This window comes from Mandrillus leucophaeus, unplaced genomic scaffold (genome assembly GCF_000951045.1).
Source record: "Mandrillus leucophaeus isolate KB7577 unplaced genomic scaffold, Mleu.le_1.0 Scaffold32, whole genome shotgun sequence".
In the NCBI taxonomy this organism is placed as follows: Eukaryota; Metazoa; Chordata; class Mammalia; order Primates; family Cercopithecidae; genus Mandrillus; species Mandrillus leucophaeus.
Genome location: NW_012103365.1, coordinates 2,007,616 through 2,029,136, shown reverse-complemented (window position 1 = coordinate 2,029,136; position 21,521 = coordinate 2,007,616). Strand labels below are relative to the sequence as shown.

At 46.6% G+C, this 21,521-nt stretch overlaps 1 protein-coding gene across 1 annotated transcript; it reads right to left on the bottom strand.

The window, feature by feature from the left end:
- Positions 1-6,156: 6,156 nt before the first annotated feature.
- Positions 6,157-20,871, bottom strand: UBFD1 (ubiquitin family domain containing 1). Its single transcript, XM_011987930.1, has 5 exons — positions 20,614-20,871; positions 18,057-18,122; positions 17,585-17,690; positions 13,243-13,325; positions 6,157-10,084 (listed from the first exon to the last, which is right to left on the bottom strand). Exons 1-5 carry the CDS (start codon positions 20,806-20,808, stop codon positions 9,974-9,976), a joined length of 561 nt encoding a protein of 186 aa, XP_011843320.1. The 5' UTR covers positions 20,809-20,871; the 3' UTR covers positions 6,157-9,973.
- Between the last annotated feature and the right edge of the window lie 650 nt (positions 20,872-21,521).

Here is a 21,521-nt window from a genome sequence, read left to right as displayed (position 1 = left end):
TTCCTTCTGGGTTGCTCTAGAGTTATTTCAGGCATGTTAGGCAGGCATATTCCTCTTTTCTTTTTTAAACTTTTATTTAGGTTCAAGGGTGTATGTGCACGTTTGTTACATAGGTAAATTATGTGTCATGGGGTCTGGTGGACAGATTATTTCACCCAGGTAATAAGCATAACACCCCATGGGTTTTTTTATTTGAGACGGAGTTTCACTCTTGTCGCCCAGGCTGGAGTGCAGTGGCCCGATCTTGGCTCACTGCAACCTCCGCCTCCCAGGTTCAAGTGATTCTCCCGCCTCAGCCTCCCAAGTAGCTGAGATTACACCCACTACCATGCACCTGCCACCACACCTGACTAATTTTTTGTATTTTTAGTTGAGACGGGGTTTCACCATGTTGGCCAGGCTGGTCATGAACTCCTGACCTCAGGTGATCCACCCACCTCAGCCTCCCAAAGTACTGGGATTACAGGTGTGAGCCACTGTGCCCAGCCCCCAATGGGTCTTTTTTGGATCTTCACCCTCCACCCTCCAGTAGGCCCCGGTGCCTGTTGTTCCCTTCCGTCCACGTTTACTCAATGTTTAGCTCCGACTTACAAGTGAGAACGTGGTATTTGGTTTTCTGATCCTGTGTTAGTTCACTTAGGATACCGGTTCCAGCTGCATCCATGTTGCTGTAAGGGACATGATCTCATTATTTTTTATGGCTGCATAGTATTCCATGGTGTGTGTGTGTCCGTATGTATGTGTATACACATTTTCTTTTTTTTTTTTTTTTTGAGACAGAGTCTTGCTCTGTCACCCAGGCTGGAGTGCAGTGGCCGGATCTCAGCTCACTGCAAGCTCCGCCTCCCGGGTTCACGCCATTCTCCTGCCTCAGCCTCCCGAGTAACTGGGACTACAGGCGCCTGCCACCTCGCCCGGCTAGTTTTTTTGTATTTTTTAGTAGAGACGGGGTTTCACTGTGTTAGCCAGGATGGTCTCGATCCCCTGACCTTGTGATCCGCCTGTCTCGGCCTCCCAAAGTGCTAGGATTACAGGCTTGAGCCACTGCGCCCGGCCCACATTTTCTTTTCTTTTTTTTTTTTTTTCAGACAGTCTCGCTCTGTCACCCAGGCTGGCATGCAGTGGCGCAATCTTGGCTAACTGCAATCTCCGCTTCCCCAGTTCAAGTGATTCTCCTGCCTCAACCTCCTGAGTAGCTGGGATTACAGGCGTCCGCCACTATGCCCAGATACTTATTTTGTATTTTTATTAGAGATAGGGTTTCACCATGTTGGCCAGATTGGTTTCGAACTCCTGACCTCAAGTGATCTGCCTGCCTTGGCCTCCCAGAGTGCTAGGATTACAGGCGAGAGCCACCGCACCCAGCCTACACATTTTCTTTACCCAGTCTGCAGTTGATGGGCATTTAGGTTGATGTCATGTCTTCGATATTGTGAATAGTGTTGTAGTGAGTGAACACAGGCATGCATGTGTCTTTATGGTAGAATGGTTTCTATTCCTTTATGTATATCCAGTAATGGGATTGCTGGGTCGAATGCAAACCTCATTTTTGTTTCTTTGAGACATTCACTCTGTCACTCAGTCTGAGTGCAGTGACAGGATAGTGGCTCACCGCAGCCTCAACGTCCCAGGCTCAGGCCATCCTCCTCCCTCAGCCTCCCAAGTAGGCACACCACTAACTAATTTTTTAAGTTATTTATAGAGATGGGGTCTCACTGTGTTACCCAGGCTGGTCTTGAACTTCTGGGCTCAAAAGATCCTCCCGCCTCTACTTCCCAAAGTACTGGGATTACAGGCGTGAGGCACTGAGCCTGGCCCCTTTTTAGCAATAGAAAGCATATCCTTTTCAGTCATGAAAATCATACATTGTTACACTAGACCTTTTTTATCTTTTTTCAATACTCAGCAACATATCTTGGAAAACTGCCAAATTGGAGGATAAGGTGCTTCTTCATTGTTTTTTTACAACTGCATTTATTTCACAATAGCTTGAGCACTTACTAAGCACTGGTGATCAAATCGGGAGTAAACAGGCTGTGTGTCATTCCTTTGATTGGAACGTCCGGTATAGTCCCCAAGTTGTTCTGGCTATTTTAAATCCCATAGCAGCTGTACATTTTGCCAAAAAAAGCGTCTGTGATTGTGTCTGCCTAAGATCACAAAGTCTGACTGTACTGCCACTTGAGCGCCTGCTTTGCTACTATCTTCAGCAGACGCCTGCAGTGAAACAGCCCATTCACGTCATCCAGTAGCTGGTGTAAGCCCCGAAGAAGCCAGAATGAGGGAAGACATTTACTGGATCTCACACACACAGATCATTCATCCCCAGGGCCATTTAGGGTCTGGTTGTTCAAGCAATAGCAAAGGCCTTTCTGTTCTTTCTGCTCTAAGAGCTTATCAGAATGTTCTGCTGAGAGACTTCTGTGCTGCTATAGATAGGCAGCAAACTGGCCAAATGTAGCATTCCAAAGTGTGTGTGAATTCAATAGCAGGGTAAATGGAATTGTATGCATATGGTATTTAATAGCTGCTGAAGACACCTCTGAGGATCTGTGCCTGTTGTACACCGTTCCCACTAGGAAAGGGTGGCTTGTGAAGCCTGTCATGACCTGGTCCCAGCCCTGTCTCCAGCCAGCCCCACCCCATCTCCAGTGGAGCTGCTTCCGTCTTCTCACTGTGTCCTCCACACAGCAAGTTCCCTCACTCGCTCCACACACAAGGAAGTACCCACTGTGTGTTAAGCACTCCTGGAGCCTGAGTACAGTTTCACACCATATAGTTTGTCTCCCATCTCCAGGAACTCACCACCTTGTAAGGGAGATAGGTACAACCTAGGTGGAGGTTATCACACTCAGCATCGCCAATGACGCAACAAGCCAACCTCCTATGCTGCTCCCGATGTGAGGCACCGAGGTCACGTCACCTCTGAGGCACTCCTGCGAAAATCATGTCACTTGAATCTGACTATGAGGAAACAAATCCGGAAGGTGGGACAGTTTATAAGGCCTGGACTTTAAAAAGTGTCATGAGAGGCCTGGCATGGTGGCTCATGCTTGTTCTGTTAATCCCAGCACTTTGAGGCCAGGAGTTTGAGACCAGCCTGGGCAATATCGTGAGACCCTGTCTCTTCAAAAAAATTAAAAATTAGCTGAGTGTGGTGTCACATGCCTGTAGTACCAGTTAGTCCCAGATTTGGAGGTTGGGATAAAGAGAGATGGATTGGCAAGAGATTCTGGGAATAAAATGGCAGAACCTGGGAGGCTGGGTGGGAGGATCACTTGAGTCAAGGAATTAGAGGCTACAGTGAGCTATGATTGCACCATGGCACTCCAGCCTGGGCAACAGAGGGAGACCCTCTCTCTAAAAAAGAATTGAAAAACAAATAGATGGGGTGCAGTGGCTCACACCTGAAATCCCAGCACTTTGGGAGGCTGAGGTGGGTGGATCACCTGAAGTCAGGAGTCCGAGACCAGCCTGGCCAACATGGCGAAACCTCTTCTCTACTAAAAATACAAAAATTAGCCAGGCATGGTGGCAGGTGCCTGTAATACCAACTACTTGGGAGGCAGAGGCAGGAGAATCGCTTGAACCCGGGAGGCAGAGGTTGCAGTGAGCTGAGATCACGCCACTGCACTCCAGCCTGGGTGACAGAGATTCCATCTCAAAATAAATAAAATAAAACAAATAAATGGCAGAATCTGATCAGTTGTGTCTAAGCTATCTCCCAACCTACCAGTACTGGGTGAGTTGTGGTCTAAAGCAGGGACCAGAGGATTGGATTTGATGCATTGAATTTGAGGTGTCTGTGGGATACCCGAGCAGGCAACGGATAATGAGCAAGAGCTCAAGAAAAATGTCAGGTTTGGAGTCTGAGTGCTGCTGAGGTGCTTCCCCAGTGCCGGCTCCCTCCTGCTAAGTTCCCACGGAGGAGTCCACTCACCCCACTCTAGGAAGTGGCTTAAGTGGGAATGATTGGTCCTCTGCCCCTGGGATGCACACTTAAGTACTTGAGCGTAATGTGAATTCTACTTCTTCAGGGATGATTTGGTGCTGGGGTTGAGAAGCTAGGAGAACTGAGTGAAAGACTTACCTATCACCTGAAATTCTTTATCAAGTGCATGTGTTACTGTTTTAATGTTTTAAGTGGTAGCCAGCTAATAAATAAATCCAATTAAACAAATTTAACTGACAAATTAACTTTATTAATACGCAAGGCTAATTAATAAAGCCAATAAACAAATGCCAAGGTTCAAAATTTAAAAAAGCAAGTCACGCACCCAGGTTAGTGCCCTTAGGACACACAGCAAAACCGAGGAAAGAAAAAATCTGAAAGCAAAATAAAGCAGCTGGGTTCTTTCCTAACTTCTCAAGTACAAGGTAAGTATCTAAGAGCACAGACTTGAGCATCAGGCAAAGCTGGGTTCTGAATTGTAGCTTCACTTGGTAACAGGCGTGTGGCATTGGCTAAGCCATCTAACTTCTCTGAACCTAAGATTTCCTCTAGTGGCCGAAGCAGGGGTCACAGGAGGGATGTGGTGCAGTGTTGACTACATAAGGCACATAACATTCTTCACACTAAGACATAAGGAGCTGATGTCACAGGACCTGAATGCAGAGTGTTTAGAGCAAGTACGTGGTGGAAGAGCACCCAAAGGTGATGTCCACTCTTCTTCCCTCCAGGGCTGGAGGCCTCGAGAAGCAGCATTTGCCTGGCACATAGCAAGAGGTCAAAACATCCTGCTAGGTGGTCTCTTTTTTTTTTTTTTTTTTTTGAGATGGAGTTTCACTCTTGCTGCCCAGGCTGGAGTGCAATGGTGCGATCTCAGCTCACTGCAACCTCCACCTCCCGGGTTCAAGCAATTCTCCTGCCTCAGCCTCCTGAGTAGCTGGAATTACAGGCACGGGTCACCACGCCCGCCTAATTTTGTATTTTTAGTAGACATGGAATTTCTCCATGTTGGTCAAGCTGGTCTCGAACTCCCGACTTCAGGTATCTGCCCGCCTCAGCCTCCCAAGTGTTGGCATTACAGGCATGATCCACCACACCCAGCCTAGAAGTACCAGACAGCAGATTCTCTAGGTGGGCATCAGCCAACGGATAGCACGTGACACAATCCCACTGCTCCCTCTCCCCCATGTAGCAGTCAGATCCCTAAGCATCCAGCAGTGTTGTTTCAGGATTATGAGGTACTGGGAAAAAGTGAAGAGCTGACCCCCTCCTCCTGCCAGGAAGAAGTAAGACCAGCAGGGACAAACTCCATCATTCTTCATATACCAAGGATTCTGTTTTAGTCTCTGCCTTTTTTTTTGAGACAGAATCTCGTCTGCCACCCAGGCTGGAGTGCAGTGGCACAACCTCGGCTCACTGCAGCCTCTGCCTCCAGGGTTCAAGCGATTCTTGCGTCTCAGCCTCCCAAGTAGCTGGGACAGGCACCTGACACCACATCTGGCTAATTTTTGTATTTTCTAGCAGAGGCGGGGTTTCACCATGTTGGCCAGTCTGGTCTCAAACTCCTGACCTCAGGTGATCCATCTGCCTCGGCCTCCCAAAGTGCTAGGATTACAAGGTGTGGGTCACTGTGTCCGGCCGGTATCTGTATTTTTTGTAGAGATGGGGCTCTTGCTATGTTGCCCAGGCTGGTCTCAAACTCCTGGGCTCAAGGGATCCTCCCACCGTGGTGTCCAAAGTGCTGGGATTACAGGTATAAGCCACTGAGCCTGGCCCATTTTTTGGTAACAGATTTTCTTCCTCCCGACTCCTGGGTCTTTATAGCTTGGGGCTAAACCTGTAGCTCCAATCTCAGTGTTTTCTAAAACATGTCCTCGAAGGCTAAATGGCCAGGTGGGGTTGCCCATGGCACTAGTCAGGAGGTATGAGTACAGAGAGGCAGTTTCTCTTCCAACATGTGGAGGCCAGGGCCGACCAGGGAGCAGACCATGCTACTGTAACAGGAGTGTGGCTCACTGGCACGCCAGTCACTTTCACCATTTTGCAGAGTAAACGTCAACTGTTTCAGCAGAGAATACATTTGAATATATTTAAAGCCAAGTAAGACCACAACTGGCAAAGAAATGGCTCTGGGCCCAATTCCAAATGTTGGTTAATCCCCAGTATGAATTAGGCGCATGAAGAATTGGAAGGAAAAAGAGACGCAATTAATTATCAAACTTTAATCAATAGACTAATCTTACAGGATAAACAATAAGACAGCTAGTCAAGGTTACACTTTAAAAAAAAAATCCAGCAGCGCAAATCTAATAGACTAAATACGTTCATCTCCTCCCAAACAGGCATTTGATTTAAAAACAGAAACGAGAACAGAGCGTACACCACAAGGAAACATGGTACTTACATATATTGTCAAATAATTCTGCAGAACTCTTTAAGGGAAAAAAAAAAAAAGGTTCTTAGAAATTGAGAAAGCAGTAGAACCACCCAGCCTGGCAGGTCAATCTACCAGATGTTCTGCACGTGAGAGGGCTCCCAACCACCTGTAACTTCAGAAAGGCTGCCAGGCACTATGATGAAGGAAACAGGTGCCGATCCTAACTGGAGATGACTTTATCACAAAGCCTTAAGACAAAGGGACCATCCTTTTCCAAGACAACAGGCGTGAACAACAGAGGCAAGGAGCAAGAGGCGAGGGTTCCCTCAGCAGATGGGTGGAAAGCAAGCCTGCCCTTGCACGGCCCTTGGCACACTCAATCTACCCCCTTTCCCTTCTCTGCCCCTGGCAAAGAAAGGTTGGGCAAGTGCAAGAGCCCAGAACGGCTCCTCCAGGCACATGGTTAAAGTAAGAGTAAGAGGAAAACGAGCCCCTTCTGGGTGAAATATGGCAACTTTTCTGAAACATGGCAATGAGGCAGAGTTAATCTCTTTGGCCCTCATTAGGTAAAGCAGCAACTAAGGAGCCTACTCAGGGCCTCACGTGGGCCCCTTCTATGCCCACAAGAAAGTGCATCCTTAGCTCAGTTCAACATTTTAAAAGAGCTAACGCTACTTGCAAAAGGCCCATCATGGATTCAAACACTTAATACCAAAGAGGTCCAGCAACTCGCGAGTCTGTCTGCGTTCTGTGATCTGAAGCAGAGCTGAGGGGGCCTGGCTCACAGGGTCATGTTCTTCTGCCAAGGCGCCTCAGGGAGCGAAAGAAAAGCGTGATGATGTCTGTGAGCCAGAACCTGCAGGAGGACCACCGGTACAGATTCTAGAAGACAAAGAAGCCCTCAGGGGGCTCTGAGAGGTGTTCAGTGTGTAAGGGATGGCCACCCCCTCCATCTCTGGCTTCCAGTCAATGCTGTTATGGTCACTCTCCGGAAACCAGCTCTTCCTTTATCCACCTGCACGCCCCCTGCCACAGTGAGGGAAAGATCTGATCCCTCTGACAGTGAGGAAACTGTATAGAAATTATCCTGAGGAAAAAAAAACCACTGTGACGCTACCTAAGAGAAAGAGTATTTCAATTTGCTTACACAGATTTAGTCAGTACACTCCAGACTGTAAGAAATGTATGAAGAGACTGCTCACGGAACTCAATGACTGAACAGTGAATACTACTGTGACCCAGACACGATCGAAAACACTTCTCCCAGTGGCTTCTGGTGTTATGTCTGCTCTCCCGAGAGCTTCCAGCAAGGTCTTCCATGCAGACAGGGTGAGGAGCCACAGAGCTCAAGATTGCTGAAGCTGATTTAGTAAGCTCTGTAAAGCAATACTCAAACAGCTCCATACGAAAAGGTGTCATTTACATTATTATATATATATAGTATCTCGAAGTAAGGAAAAAAGCACCATTTTACTGAAAATAAAAACACTCACGCAGGCTTTGGTCCTCCTGAAACGACACCAGCCTGAGTGAGAAGCAGTTGGCCCTTGGGCAGCAGGGAGATGATGGAAACGCTTGCTGTCACTGGCAAGAGGGGAGGCCAAGTGGCCTGGCGAGCCACAAGAATGGGGCAATAAGGGGAGCAAGTGAAGAGGCCTCCAAGAGCAGCCAGGCCAGCCTGGGGACGGAGCCGCCTGCTCTGAGAGATCAAAAGTAGGTGTGCGGCACTGTCAGGACAAGTCTCTAGGACTGGGGCATTGGCAAACAAAAGGGGCAGTGTCTGACCCGAGATGACAGTCTACTTAATGCATCTCATTTCCCCCGAAACCTGTCACCTGCAGACAGAGGCTTGGACAAGTAGCTCAGATGCACTCTTTTCCTCAGGAACTGCAGGCCGACAAGGACAGAAAAGCTGCAATGACTGCTCCTTTCTCAAGGGATGAAAAACAGGCTGTTTCTTGGATGCTGCACTTCACAAATGTACTAATTGCCCCCAAAAAAGCAAAGAGTAGATTTTCCTGCCTAGATGCATCACTTGGCATTGAACACACCATGGAAAGCAAGAGTCTATGTGGGCTGGATTCCTGAACTACAGCTTAGAAGGGAAGGGCGTACAATATCATCATTAACTGGCTCACAAGAAATAGTCATCTTGGGCGAACACATGCTAATACGTTTCACAGAACGAGGGATGACAGCCTAGAATCCAAAATGTGACGTTTGGAACATTTCTCGCCAAACCTTACTATGAGAGCCTGCAACCAGTGAGAGGAGAACTGCAAAGACAGCAGCAGAGAAACAGCAAACAGCACAAAGGAGATCATTTACCAAGAGACTTTCCCTCCTTTCAGAGGCAACCAAGCCAGACGGAGATGACAGAAGTTCACGTGTACAAAGAACAGAAGGGCAGAAGGGCTAAAACCAGAAGAGGGTGAGCTAATCATGAAAGCAATTTATCCCATTTTTGTTGTTCAATAGCATTGGCCAACCTGCTAGGGTCAGATGTCTTCTTGAGAAAGGCAGCATCTCTGAACCTGGGATAAAGGACACTTGAACTGAATGCATGAGCAGAAGGACCCAATGGAGAAGCATAATTGAAATCATCCTTGGACTGCTTAAGAATTTCTTGAAAACTTCCAAAGAAAGAAGTTTACATCTGGATCTGCAGCTATACGGCTGTATAGTCTATCTTCTACCTGGCTCCTCCTGGAAGAGGCCTTTGTCTGCTTGGGAGCTGGGGTTTTTGAGTGGCACAGCCCAGGCACAACCATGCCAGGCTGGGGCCTCTAGGCCAAGCTCAGAGAGGGGTGCAGACAATCATCCAATCAGCAATGGAACTCCTCGGAGATGGGGCCCAAAGGGCAAGACGTTTAAACAGGAGCCACTGGGAGATACTCCGCTGCTCAACGAACACCACAGCAAGTGTGAGAGCTCCCTGCCCAAGACCGAGCAGCTCTTCCTCTCCCACCGTGCGTTCACAGGCAGCAGCAGCACGGCGGGAGGGAGCCCAGGAAAGGAAGCGTTGATGAGGTACCAAAAGAGGAACTGACATCTTTGGGTTCTTAAAACAAAAACTCAAATCGAGGAAGCGAGAGAATGAAAAAGGGAAAGAATTAAATCTGAATCAATGGACAGAAATATATGGCTTACTAACCCCCCTCCATTTTGCATACAATTTTATACAAAAAAGGAAAAAAAAAACACCCCAACTCATTGCAATGCAGTCCAAATGTTTGCAACCAAAGATGTATGAAAATATTTCAATTGAAACAGCCTTTTTTTTTAAAAAAAAAAACACAAAGCTTTTGATCATTCCCTTGTCAACATAATTGGCAGATCTACTCTCAAACACACTTAAGAGTATTCCACACAACATGTTCGGAATTCAGATTTATTGATTTCCATCGTATTGAGTTTAAAAATGGTATGAAGCTGACTACAAGAAAGGGAACTGGTCATTTTAAGTTAAAATTAAGCTAATGGTGAAAGTACATCACCTCTGGCTTCAGTCACCACATCACCTCAGACTGAATATAGATTTTTTGTGAACAAAGTTCCAGAACTCTGAAATCCAGGGATGCTGCAGGCCTCTCCCGGCAATGTCCTTCACTTTGGGTCAGTCTCCTGGGCCAGAGGTGAAAGTGCTTTCAAAAATACTGCCATTTCCCCAGCACAGTGTCTTTGATTGCATCCACATATTGAGTTGGAACCCAGTACACCCAGTAGTAAGAGGCTTCCGTGGGTCCCAACTGAAACGCCTGGAAGGGAAAAAGGAAAACCAAGCGGTACTTCAGAGGTCGGGAGACCAATCAGGCAGGACAAACATGGGGGAGGGTTGGGATATGAGTTAATTAAAAAGGGAAGAAAAACCAAACAGAACTTTGCACGTGGGGAGCGTTCTCCCAACCAAAAACAAAAACAGGCAGGGTAAGGATTAAGCTGAGCCAACCCTAAAGCAGTGGTTCTCAAATCTAAGTGGTCATCAGAGCCATCTAGAGGGCTTGTTGGAACACAGATCAGCAGGCTCCACCCCTGTGAAGTTTCTAATTTGGGGAGGTCTGGGGTGGGGCCTGAGAAACTAGCAAGCTCCCAGGTGATGCAACACTACTGATCCAGGGACCACAGTTTGAGAAACACTGCCCTAGAAAACCTGTCACACATGCTCAAGAAAACAGGTATGAATGTTCATTGCAGCACTGTCTGAAACCACAAACACCTGGCAACAACCTACATATCCATCAGTAAGGGAATGTAGAATTCAAAGTGACAAGGCTTAATCACACCAATACTAGAGTTCTTTTTAAAGAGGTATCAACTGGGTCCACATGGATCTACAGTTAATACTGACAGATTCTTATGTTGAACCAAAGAAAAGCAAGTTGTACCACAATACATGATACCATTTATGAAAATTGGAAGCACAAAACAATACTCCATCTTGTTCATGGATACACGTGTAAATAAAAGAATGGATAGATGGGAAGGACGCACGTGACACATGACGATGGTAATGGGGGGAGGGGAAGACAGTGGGGCCATCATTGCTGTGAATAAACTTTATTTCTTTTATTAAAAAAAAAAATTAAAGCAAATTACAAAATATTTATAATTGCCACTTCTCAGTGTCGGATATATGGGCTTGTGACAGTTATTCTCTTTCTTTTCTGTATTTTATTTGTATTTTTTCTGAGCTGGAGTCTCGCTCTGTTGCCCAGGCTGGAGTGCAGCGGTGCAATCTCAGCTCACTGCAACCTCCGCCTCCCAGGTTCAAGCGATTCTCCTCCCTTAGCCTCCCAAGTAGCTGGGATTACAGGTGCGCGCCACCACGCCCGGCTAATTTTTCTATTTTCAGTAGAGACAGGGTTTCACCATGTTGGCCAGGCTGGTCTTGAACTCCTGACCTCAAGTGATTCACCTGCCTCGGCCTCCCAAAGTGCTGGGATTACAGGTGTGAGCCACTGCGCCCAGCCTCTTTTCTGTATTTTAAAAACATTTCTCTAAAAATGAAAAAGCACAGCCACAGTTTTCCAACTGTGAATGATGACATGTTAATTTAGTTAAAGAAATGGCATCTGCACAAAGAGATAACTAAGTACTTTCATTAGGACAAAGGTAAAGGTGTTTGGAAAAGAGAAGGGGGCTATCAGAGCTATCGTCTGCCGGAAATAACTCGAGAGAAATGAACTTTTCAATGAAATACTAAGTCATTACCCATCCACACCAATTCCTCCAAAGAAGTCCAAAACAGTCCACTCAACTTCCTTGTACTTCCTACCACCAGGCCGCTTGAAAACTCAGGCTACAAACCCTATAGGGTGCGACTGGTAACACAAATTATTCAAAAAGGAGTGATGGGGCCCAGTTAAAAATATTCAACTCCAACTTTTTTCTTTCTTTCTTTCTTTCTTTTTTCTTTCTTTCTTTGCGCCTGGCCCAACTGTTAAAACAGGAAAAAATCACCAACCAGGGCAAACCAATCTGTTCGCAATCTTTATAATAAAGACTATAGACAGAGGGCTGGGCACAGTGGTTTACGCCTGTAACCCCAGCACTTTGGGAGGCTGAGGCGGGCAGATCACGAGATCAAGAGATTGAGACCATCTTGGCCAACATGGTGAAACCCCGTCTCTACTAAAAAGACAAAAATTAGCTGGGTGTGATGGCGTGTGCCTATAGTCCCAGCTACTCGGGAGGCTGAGGCAGGAGAATCGCTTGAACCTGGGAGGCAGAGGATGCAGTGAGCCGAGATAGTGCTACCGCACTCCAGCCTGGTGACAGAGCAAGGTTCTGTCTCCAAAAAAAAAAAAAAGACCACAGAAAGAGTAGGGTGGAAGGGCTGTCGGGGGCCTGAGACAAGCCCCAGTGACATCATCATCACTTCCAGAAGACAAAACCCCAGGAGCCCCACAGCCTAGGGACTGCACTCCCAGCTACAGCCTTGCTACAGCAGCACTGGGCAGGATGCCGACAGGGCTGCCTCCCTTGTCCACCATACTTTAAGCCCCTTTGTTTTTTTTTCTATAGCAGGAGGATCTTCCAACACCTCTCTCTGCCTGGGACTTGGTACCCCAATCCACAGGCCAAACCACTAGTTCCTTCTTCCCGGGATGGGGCGGATGTGGCTTCATCACTATGGAATGGACACTGAAAGGCCTGCCTCCTTGGATGAACAATGGCAGGAGGCCCCACCCTCACACTACAGCTGCTCAGGCCAGGACCCTGATGGGCAACGGCAGAATCAACTTCGTTGTCAATGTGGCCCCTCCAAAGAGGGCTGGGAAAATTTTGGAAACTTTGCCCAAGCTGCTCATTGTACAGGAGGAATGAATTTTTTGCTTTGTTCTGCAGACTTGCGGACCATGTCCAAACATTCTGTCTTCCTGCAGGAAGCCTGCTCTCTGCAGAGTGGCCTCTATGCAGAATAGATGCTCCACAGAGCCCGTCCTCCCCACAAGGCCCTCAGCCACTGGGCCTGGCAAGAGCGGCATCATTATTACAGAAAAGAGGCTGCCTGGTGCCCTCACCAACACCAAGGCTGGGGCAAGTCTTGTTTTATACGCAAGACAAAACTTATAATGAAAATCCACAAGCCATTCCTCCTCTTTATATTTGTTTTCCTGATCTAGAAACAACACATGACAAGAAGGAGGCAAAAGAGACTTTTCTAAAAGAGGTAAGAGAAAATATATCCCCTTTAAACCGATGGAAGGTGTGTGTTGGGGGGTACAAAATAAACAGAACTAGGAATAGAGGCCATGGATTAAGTTCGAAGTAGATGAAGAAAACATGAGGGTCTTAAAAAAGTGCATCTTCTGGAGACTGAGTTTGCTTCCATTAAACATGCTCAGTTAAAACTGTTTCCTGCCAGGTGAAGCAGGAGTCTAGTGAGAGGCTGGACTCAGCCAGCGCTACTTACCATCATGTGGTAGTCTTCATGTCCTTCGATAGGTTCACTGACCACATTTTTTATGGAGCCCATGGGCAATTTCTCAGTCCGCTCTAAGTTGAGAGGGATTACAGTGATTATTCAAAGGCCCTCCTATTCTAACTCCTCTGACTCAGCAGTCCCTCATCAGGTCTGGTGGCTATGGGATCTACGGTAAACTTAAGTGACTGGCACCATGCACTCAGGGGACAACACGACAGGGTCTTCTGACCAGTGCACATAAGGCCTTGTGTGGGAGCTGGGAACTCCGCAGGAGCAAGTGGGAAACTGGGTTTGGCAATGGTATAGTAAAGGTCTCTGAGGGCAGAGATGTATCTTCCCTGGGATTACTTTTTAAAGTCTGATGGTTAATAAATATCCAAGAAAGGCCAGGCGCAGTGGCTCACACCTGTAATCCTAACATTTTGGGAGTTAGGATTTGGCCGAGGCAGGTGGATCACCTGAGATCAGGAGTTCGAGACCAGCCTGGCCAAAATGGTGAAACCCCGCCTCTACTAAAAATACAAAAAATTAGCCAGGCTTGGTGGTGGGCGCCTATAATCCCAGCTACTCGGGAGGCAGAGGCAGGAGAATCGCCTGAACCTGGGGGGCGGAGGTTGCAGTGAGCCAAGATGGTGTCACTTCACCCTGGGCCAAAAAGCGAAACTCCGTCTCAACAAAAAAACAATAAAAAAAAAAAAATAAATAAATACCCAAGAAATTCCTTTGTAACCTTATGCAAGCCCAGCATTGGCTAAAGTACTGGGCAGTGGGGAGAGTCAAAAGGCCTACAAACAGAGGAAACACATTCCCCTGTGGCTCTCACAAGGGCAGGGGACTGCCTGGGTTTTAGGGCTAGATTCTATACCACGACCCTGCTTCCTTCTCCCGCCTCCCTCCTCAAGTCCTCCCCACTCCATATTCACACACTTTTATGAAGTTCTCTTAAAACATTTATAACCTCTTATGATTAACACTTGAGATACCACTGGTCACATGGGGTCAGAAGACATTGAGGCGAGTTTAAGAGGATGGCAGGTAAGAGAGGGGGGCAGCAACGGATGCCTGGAGTGAGATGACACTGCTGGGAGTGAGCCAAGTGAAGCGGAACTGGGTGAGGTCAGGGGGAGGCGTGGTGCACCTGCACAACAGGACACAGCTACCCCAGAGCAGCAGACACCTCAGGGACCGGGGCGCGGGGGGAGGCGGGCGGGGAGGCTCAGCAAACAGCTAAACCAAGTGGAAAAAAACTTGCAGCCTTTGCAGAAAGAAAAATCTGGAAAGGTAGAGTCTAAAAATAGGTAAGTTGGCCAAACAGACTAGGAATTTAGAGACCACGGTTCTGGTCTAGTTGGGGACTTAAGACATTTTACTTCAGTTCTGTGGGCCTCAGTCTCTGAAAACTGGGGGCTGGGGAGAAGGAACCTGAAGATGTTCATTTAGGTTTGGACTTCTAGCGGCTCTACAACAGTGGGCCCTAAAGCAGGACCTGGGCAGCAGTTGTCTTTAAGATGGAAACTTTTAAAACACCCTTCATCCTGAAATGTCTGGAGATATCACAAAAATATACAACAGATTTCTGGCTTCTCTTGAAAACTCCGAAAATTGGGCAATTCTGGACATATACTTCTGATCACTACATCAGACCTTCAGCCAGATTCAACTTTCCTACAAGCAGGGCACATGCTCTCCCCCAGCGGCTTCCGGTTTCCTGCCTGGAGCTTGTTCTCATTCTTTTGAGGCTGTTAGCACTGCCTCCTCCTACACAAGCTAGCAGAGTTTAGTCAAGAGTAGCAGCCCTTAAGGGTCACTTACTCAGCAAAACGCCCCATGGAGAGGCCAACTCGCTGCTGGGATGGTCATTCCATAGCCGCTTCTTCTTGCCAGCAGAAAGACGAAGCCAGTGGCTAGTAGCCAACTCCCAGAACAAGCTGTCCTCTTATGAGTGCTTATGACACTAAGGTGACAGGACTCCTGGGCAAGTGGGAAGAGTGCCTGCCCCTTGGGCTCCAGAGGTACAGTGCTATGGGTGGGAATGAAAATCTTAGCCTTGTTCAACCCTAGAAAACATGAGTAGTTCATGGCCACACTCCTTGACAGGGCTGGTGAGTAAGGAGGTTTTCAAGGGCTCAGAAGCCCCAACATATTGAGCTTCTTCTAGAGTTCTGCCTTTAGGCCAAAGCAGGAGGGCAGCTGCTCCTACTAGCAAAAAGAAAACTCCAATACAGGGTCAGGAAGTTCTTGTTCTATCAGTTCCTACAGTTATGATGTGTTCCCTATACAAACTTCCTGACACAGAAATATTCCCCGAGGAACCAACGAGCACTTACAGACTTAGTTCCCATCCAGACTTCTCTGCCCGCACCCATCCTCATGGCAGGGTCTTTCCAGATCAGCCTTAGCAACTGCCTTCAGTGAGGCTGCCCACAAGCAAAAGTAGAGGTCCAGCAAGAGACAGGAAGTCTATGCACTTCAGCAAGTGAATGCGATGGGACAGAACTAAGCAAAATCACCTGCAAAGTCGACAGAGGCTGGGCAGCTAACTACTGACAAGGGGAAGATGGACAGGCTCTGCAGAAAAGAATGATGTAGCAGAGGGTTCAAAGGCCCTTACAAAAACTGGGGGGAACCCTCAGATATTCTGCAAAACTTGCTTTGACCATGCAGTTAGAGTTGAATGTGAAATGAAGAAAACAGCGAGTTATCATAAAATTGACAGAAAACTCAAGCATTTTTGGCATTTCAATTTTTGTTCATTTTAACAATCAGTATAGGGTTGAACACTGATTTTTGTGTTTTAGATGATTAAAAACTCTCTCTCCCCACCACCCCTGCCCCGATTATTCTCCATAAAACTTGGTTCCATGTTAAGTGGAGTCTCACTAAATGGTCTGTCCCTGAAACCAGTGAACGTCAGATGATGGGACCCCCTATACTTCTCTTTAGCATTTACCTCGAACACTGAATACCTACAGTGCTGGCCAGAAACAGGTGATTTAGGCATGTTCGGTTCCCTCCAGGAATCTAACAGGGGGACAGACAAGTCAGAGAGTAATGAGTGCTCTGGGGATATAAACGAAGCGCTCTATGAACAGAAGCGGCAGCAAGTCATTTGGAGGGTGGGGGGTGAATCAAGGAAGGCTTCATTCGGAGAGAACATTTAAGTAGGGCCTTGGAAGATTTTATTAATAACAAGGAATGGGAAGAAGGCATTCCAGGTAAGGGCACAGCATGAGCAAAGACAAGGAGCTGTGCAAAGCACACTGGGAGTTTCACAGAGAGATGCGGCTGAAATACACAGGGGACCACAGGGCAAACGGGCCTGAAGCTGGAACCAAAATTTAAGGCCCAGTGCTGAGAACACTGAACGCTATGGTTACGCATTTGAATGTGTCCTTAGAGCCAAAGGTCCTTGAGCACAGGTATCCAGGATAAAAAGCAGTAGGTAAGATGGACAGGACAGAAGAAAACACAGATGCGGCAGTGAAACAGGGTAACTTGCTTTGAACAGACCAAGTTTAAAGATGCTTGGGAACTTTAACTGGCACAACAGTGTGGCAAAGAAAGGGACAGACAATTCTGCAGTGTAACTGACAAGACTTTGTAAACATCTGGGGGAAGGAAGAGGGAGGACAGTCAGAGACACTTCCCAGCAAACAGCAAGGCTAATCCAGACCGTGCACAGGCGAGGGTGGGGCAGGCAGAGGGCAACCAGGCGGGGAGGGACAGGCAGATTCCTAGGCAGCGGTTAGGAAAACTTCACCTACTATAGGGTCAAACTCTGACCTACAGGGGCCAGGCAGGTGACAAATGAACAAAGCTGGCTACTTCTAAGATAAATGGGACCGTGAGGACTGTAGCATGGCCCACTGGAAACCACTACTCGGCTCTAGTGGATCGATGCCATGTGAGAATGCAGGCCCCAAAGGACCAGATCATTTGATTTTTCAAGAGAAGCCAAAAAAAAAAAAAAAAAAAAAAATCAGATTAAGTGAAATCTCTCAATTTTTACAGATTGCGTGTCATCCCACAAAATCTTTTTCTGTGGACCAGATTTGGCCTTTGAGCCATGTGTTTGGGGCCTCTGAATCTGTGTGCAACTGAAGAGCCAATGTTTGGTGGATCAGCCCTGAGATCAGAATGAGAACAATGAGGGAAAAGGGTCCAAACAAAAGGCGAGCGTCTAAAAGCAAATTTAAAAGCCAGAAGCACGCAAAGCACAGTGGAGAGAGAGAGGTTTCAGAAGGAGGGGCGGAATCATACTCTACAACGTGAGTGCTGCTGGGTGTCAGAGGCAGGCAGTGGGCCAGCAAGGAGGCAAGGAAGAACATACCTTTAGTGCCAATCCACAGCTGGTCTTGTTCTAGTTTAAAGGTGAGTCTCACTTTTCCTCCGGACTTATTGTACATGCCGGACAGCGGTACCGTTGGCAGGCGTTCCTGGAGGCACAAGAGCATGGTAAGAGATGGAGGGACGGTCTGAAAAAAAGAGAAGGGGGCCAAGCGCAGTGGCTCACACCTGTAATCCCAGCACATTGGGAGGCCAAGGCAGGTGGACCACCTGCCGTCAGGAGTTCAATACTAGCCTGGGCAACATGGTAAAACCCCGTCTCTACTAAAAATACAAAAATTAGCCACGTGTAGTGGTGCACCCCAGCCTGGGCGACAGAGCAAGACTCTGTCTCAAAAAAAAAAAAAAAAAAGGGGGAAAAAAGAGAAGGGACAGGATTGGAGGAACCTCAAGTCAGACGGTGGGGCTGGCTCATTTTCACATTTTCAGAATGCTCACAAAGAGATTCGCCTTACCTGGGCACCCTTAACAGATGGCATCACATCTTCAGGTTTTCCTTTATCCAACACTTTCCTGTGTTGCTATAAGTCAGAAGAGAGAATGAAATGAAACAGCTGACTACATTTAGTCATGTTACTATTCCTTTGAAAGACAGGATGAAGCAAGCCTTAGTGTTTTAGCTCAAAAGCTTTTAATGATGACAGACTATGGATCCTTATAGCACAGTGTTGTTCAGCAGAACTTTCTGGGAGGACGAAGATGTTCGTACCTGTGCTAGCCACTACCTACTGCTGTGACTATTACGCACTTGAAATGCGGCTACTGTGACTGAGGAACTGAATTCTTAATTTCATTTTAACCAGCCACATGTAGCTAGTTACCATATTAGCTATCAAAGTTCTAGAGCAAACTGGATTTCCAGATTGCCCTTCTCCCCTCAAAAAAACCCACCACTTAAATGATTAAATTGTCAAGCTAAAGAGGGCAACAAAGGGTGTTGCTCTCCTACCAGACAAAAAAATGGCACCCACCTTTTTCAACTTAAACACCCAGAGAACCCTGTAAGATGTTGGTAATCTGTCTAACTGCCTAGAAAGAGCAGTTCTTCAACAAATGGAGACCCAGCCCATTGCCGAAGTTTTCCCCACTGCCCTACCCTTAACTCCAGCTAAACAGGAACCTGGAAGAGCCACCTTTTGGAAAGAAATGATTACTCTATAATCTGACATTAAGAAGCCTCTAAACTCCACCCCTACCAGCCTGCCCCAAGAACCCTGAGGCAGCTCTTTAAGGATTCTAAGTTCAGGCCTCTTAAACAGCTCTCCTGCCTGGCCCACCTGAGTCTTATTTCTTCTCCATCTGTGGCCTTATAGGCACAGCCACTGCTTGGAAAAGCTGGAACTATAGGACAATGAATGGATAGAAGATAACAATTTAATCAAATGTAAGTACCAGGCAGCCACAAGCCAGCCCAAATCCTCACTGGCATGGTGGAATCCCTCTGGGAGGAATAAACACAGCACTGCCAGACTGTTAGCAAAAATTCACTCCAGACATCAGCCCCAGACCCCTTAATAAGCTGATAAAAAGGCAAGGGACTATATCCCGCTCATTAGGTCATGTGATACATCATAATTGGCATCAATGAAACACAGCAGCATGGGCTGAAAGTGCAATTCCAGTCACACCTTTCAAATACCTTTTGAACAAGACTTCCTGTACTGTGGAGAACAGTTCTAGGCCTGTTAAGCTACCATTAGTAACTAAAAACCTGTATTTAAGAGGCATGTTATGCTCCAAGGGTGTGACCAGTGGGACCACTCCTATCTGACGCTCACATTTCACTATTTCATACATGTGGCAGAGGAAAACAGGAATATGAGAAGAAACTCAATCAGTTTCGAGACAGTGTGACCCCATATGTGGGGGTGAAGTCTCCAAATCAATACCTTTTAGATAATTAGATATTATAGGTTTACAACCCCTTATCCGAAACCCTAGCGTTTTGAACTTTAAGGGTTTTCAAAGTCTTATAGAGATAATATTGCTTTAAAATACACAACAATCTTCTCTGTGGAGTCTGGGGCAGCACCTTGTCACCAAAGAGGAAAATTCACACTAATTCTGGTCCTGTTAAATTTATAAAAACACTTTTCATTTTTAGACTTCTTTGGGGTTTTGGAAGCACACATGAGTGATTACGGATATGTAACACAAACTGTGTCCTCCTCTTACTGTTGGTTATACATCATGGTCACTAAATAATGTTGATTCAAGTCGATCTACTCTCCTGCGGACACAGTTGAGAATACCTGTTTTCCTTGGAACGCTAGGAAGAATGATCAGGAGGCTACACAACAATCAGTAGAATTTGCTAGGTAAAAAGATACCAAGTGATGATTCTTACAACCTGTTCCTTCTACAGTAAAATCATCTCACTTGTCCTCATTCATAAAAGAATGTTAATGGCTATGATGAGCACGAGACAAGACAGGATCTCTTGCAAGCCAAAAGAACAAAGAATGTAAAAAAATCAATCTCCTATTTCACACATCAGGACAAAAAATACATAAATAAATCCATCAGTGTAGTCTTCCTACTCAGCTTCATTCAGCTTCCTGAAACGGTCAGTTTTAGAGGAACCTCCAAGAGTTGTTGATTCCCATGCCTAACCAGGCTTGTTGACTTGGGAAAAGCCACAAACCAAAAAACCAAATGTAAGCACTTGTGCAAAATGAGGGCTTACTTCTAGTTACTGGTATTTTTCTCTGGCACTAAATAGGAGAGAGAAACCCATGTCTGATTCCTTTCAACACATGGTCTGAAGCCTCCCTTTACCAAGGTCTTATCCTAAAGTAGGTAGACTTGAGACACACTGACCCGCCAGATGAGACAAAGTTGCAAATCTCAGGTAGTTGTCACCTCCACTCTGCGGCACCCAACTGCTGCCATAAATTTCCATCATGGGCCCTGTCCAAAAAGGAGCTTATTCTAGGGAGAATATAACCAGCCAAGGTTCGAGAGGACAAAGCCTCAAATTTCTCAGGACCAAGAAGCACAAGATGGACTCACTTTCTGCCTGCAGAGAGGCTCCTTCTTGTTCTCTTCGGCCTTTGCATCCTGCTGCGCAGCATCTTTGGGTGTGTTTACTGCTAAAACATCATTGATGGTGGAGCCAACCACCATGATCTTGGCCCCACTGGTCACTTTTATTTCTCTCAATGTTTTATCCTCGGGGACGAGTCCCTTATACATGACTTTCTGCATGGCAGGCGGGAGACCTTGGGAAAAGGTAGAAGGTGGACAGTGAAAGGAAGGAAGGAAAGAAAAATGTATGGATACTACACAACTCTTTGGTTAACAGACCAAAAAGTGTATACTGACTCCACCACCTATTAGCTTTCTTGGGAGATTTACAACCTCTGAACCTCAGTTTCTAGAACTATGGAAGACTTATGAGAGTAGGTCCTTCTATACAGAATTGTGTCAAGGATTAAGAGATGAGACCAATGTGGGGCATTTAGTACGGTGCCTAGCATTCAATAACTGTTCAACAAATATTAGCTTTCATTCTTTCCAAATTATTCCTCAGTCATCTAAATCATTCAAATATTAAGTGAGAATCCACAAGCATCAGAGTTACAGAAGCCGACAGGGACAAAACTCCTGTTCTTAATGGAGTTTACAAGGCTACATGTAGAAAGCTTTAAAAAAAAAAAAAAAAAAAAAGTTCAAGGCCAGGAGTGGTGGCTCATGCCTGTAATCCCAGCACTTTGGGAGGCCGAGGCGGGCAGCTAAAATAAACAAACTAGCCCCGCGGGGTGGGGTGGCGGGCGCCTGTAATCCCAGCCACATGGGAGGCCGAGGCAGGAGAATCGCTTGAACCTGGGAGGCGGAGGTTGCAGGGAGCCGAGATCGCGCCAGTGCACTCCACCTTGGGCAACAGAGCGAGACTCCGTCTCAAAAAAAAAAAAAAAAAA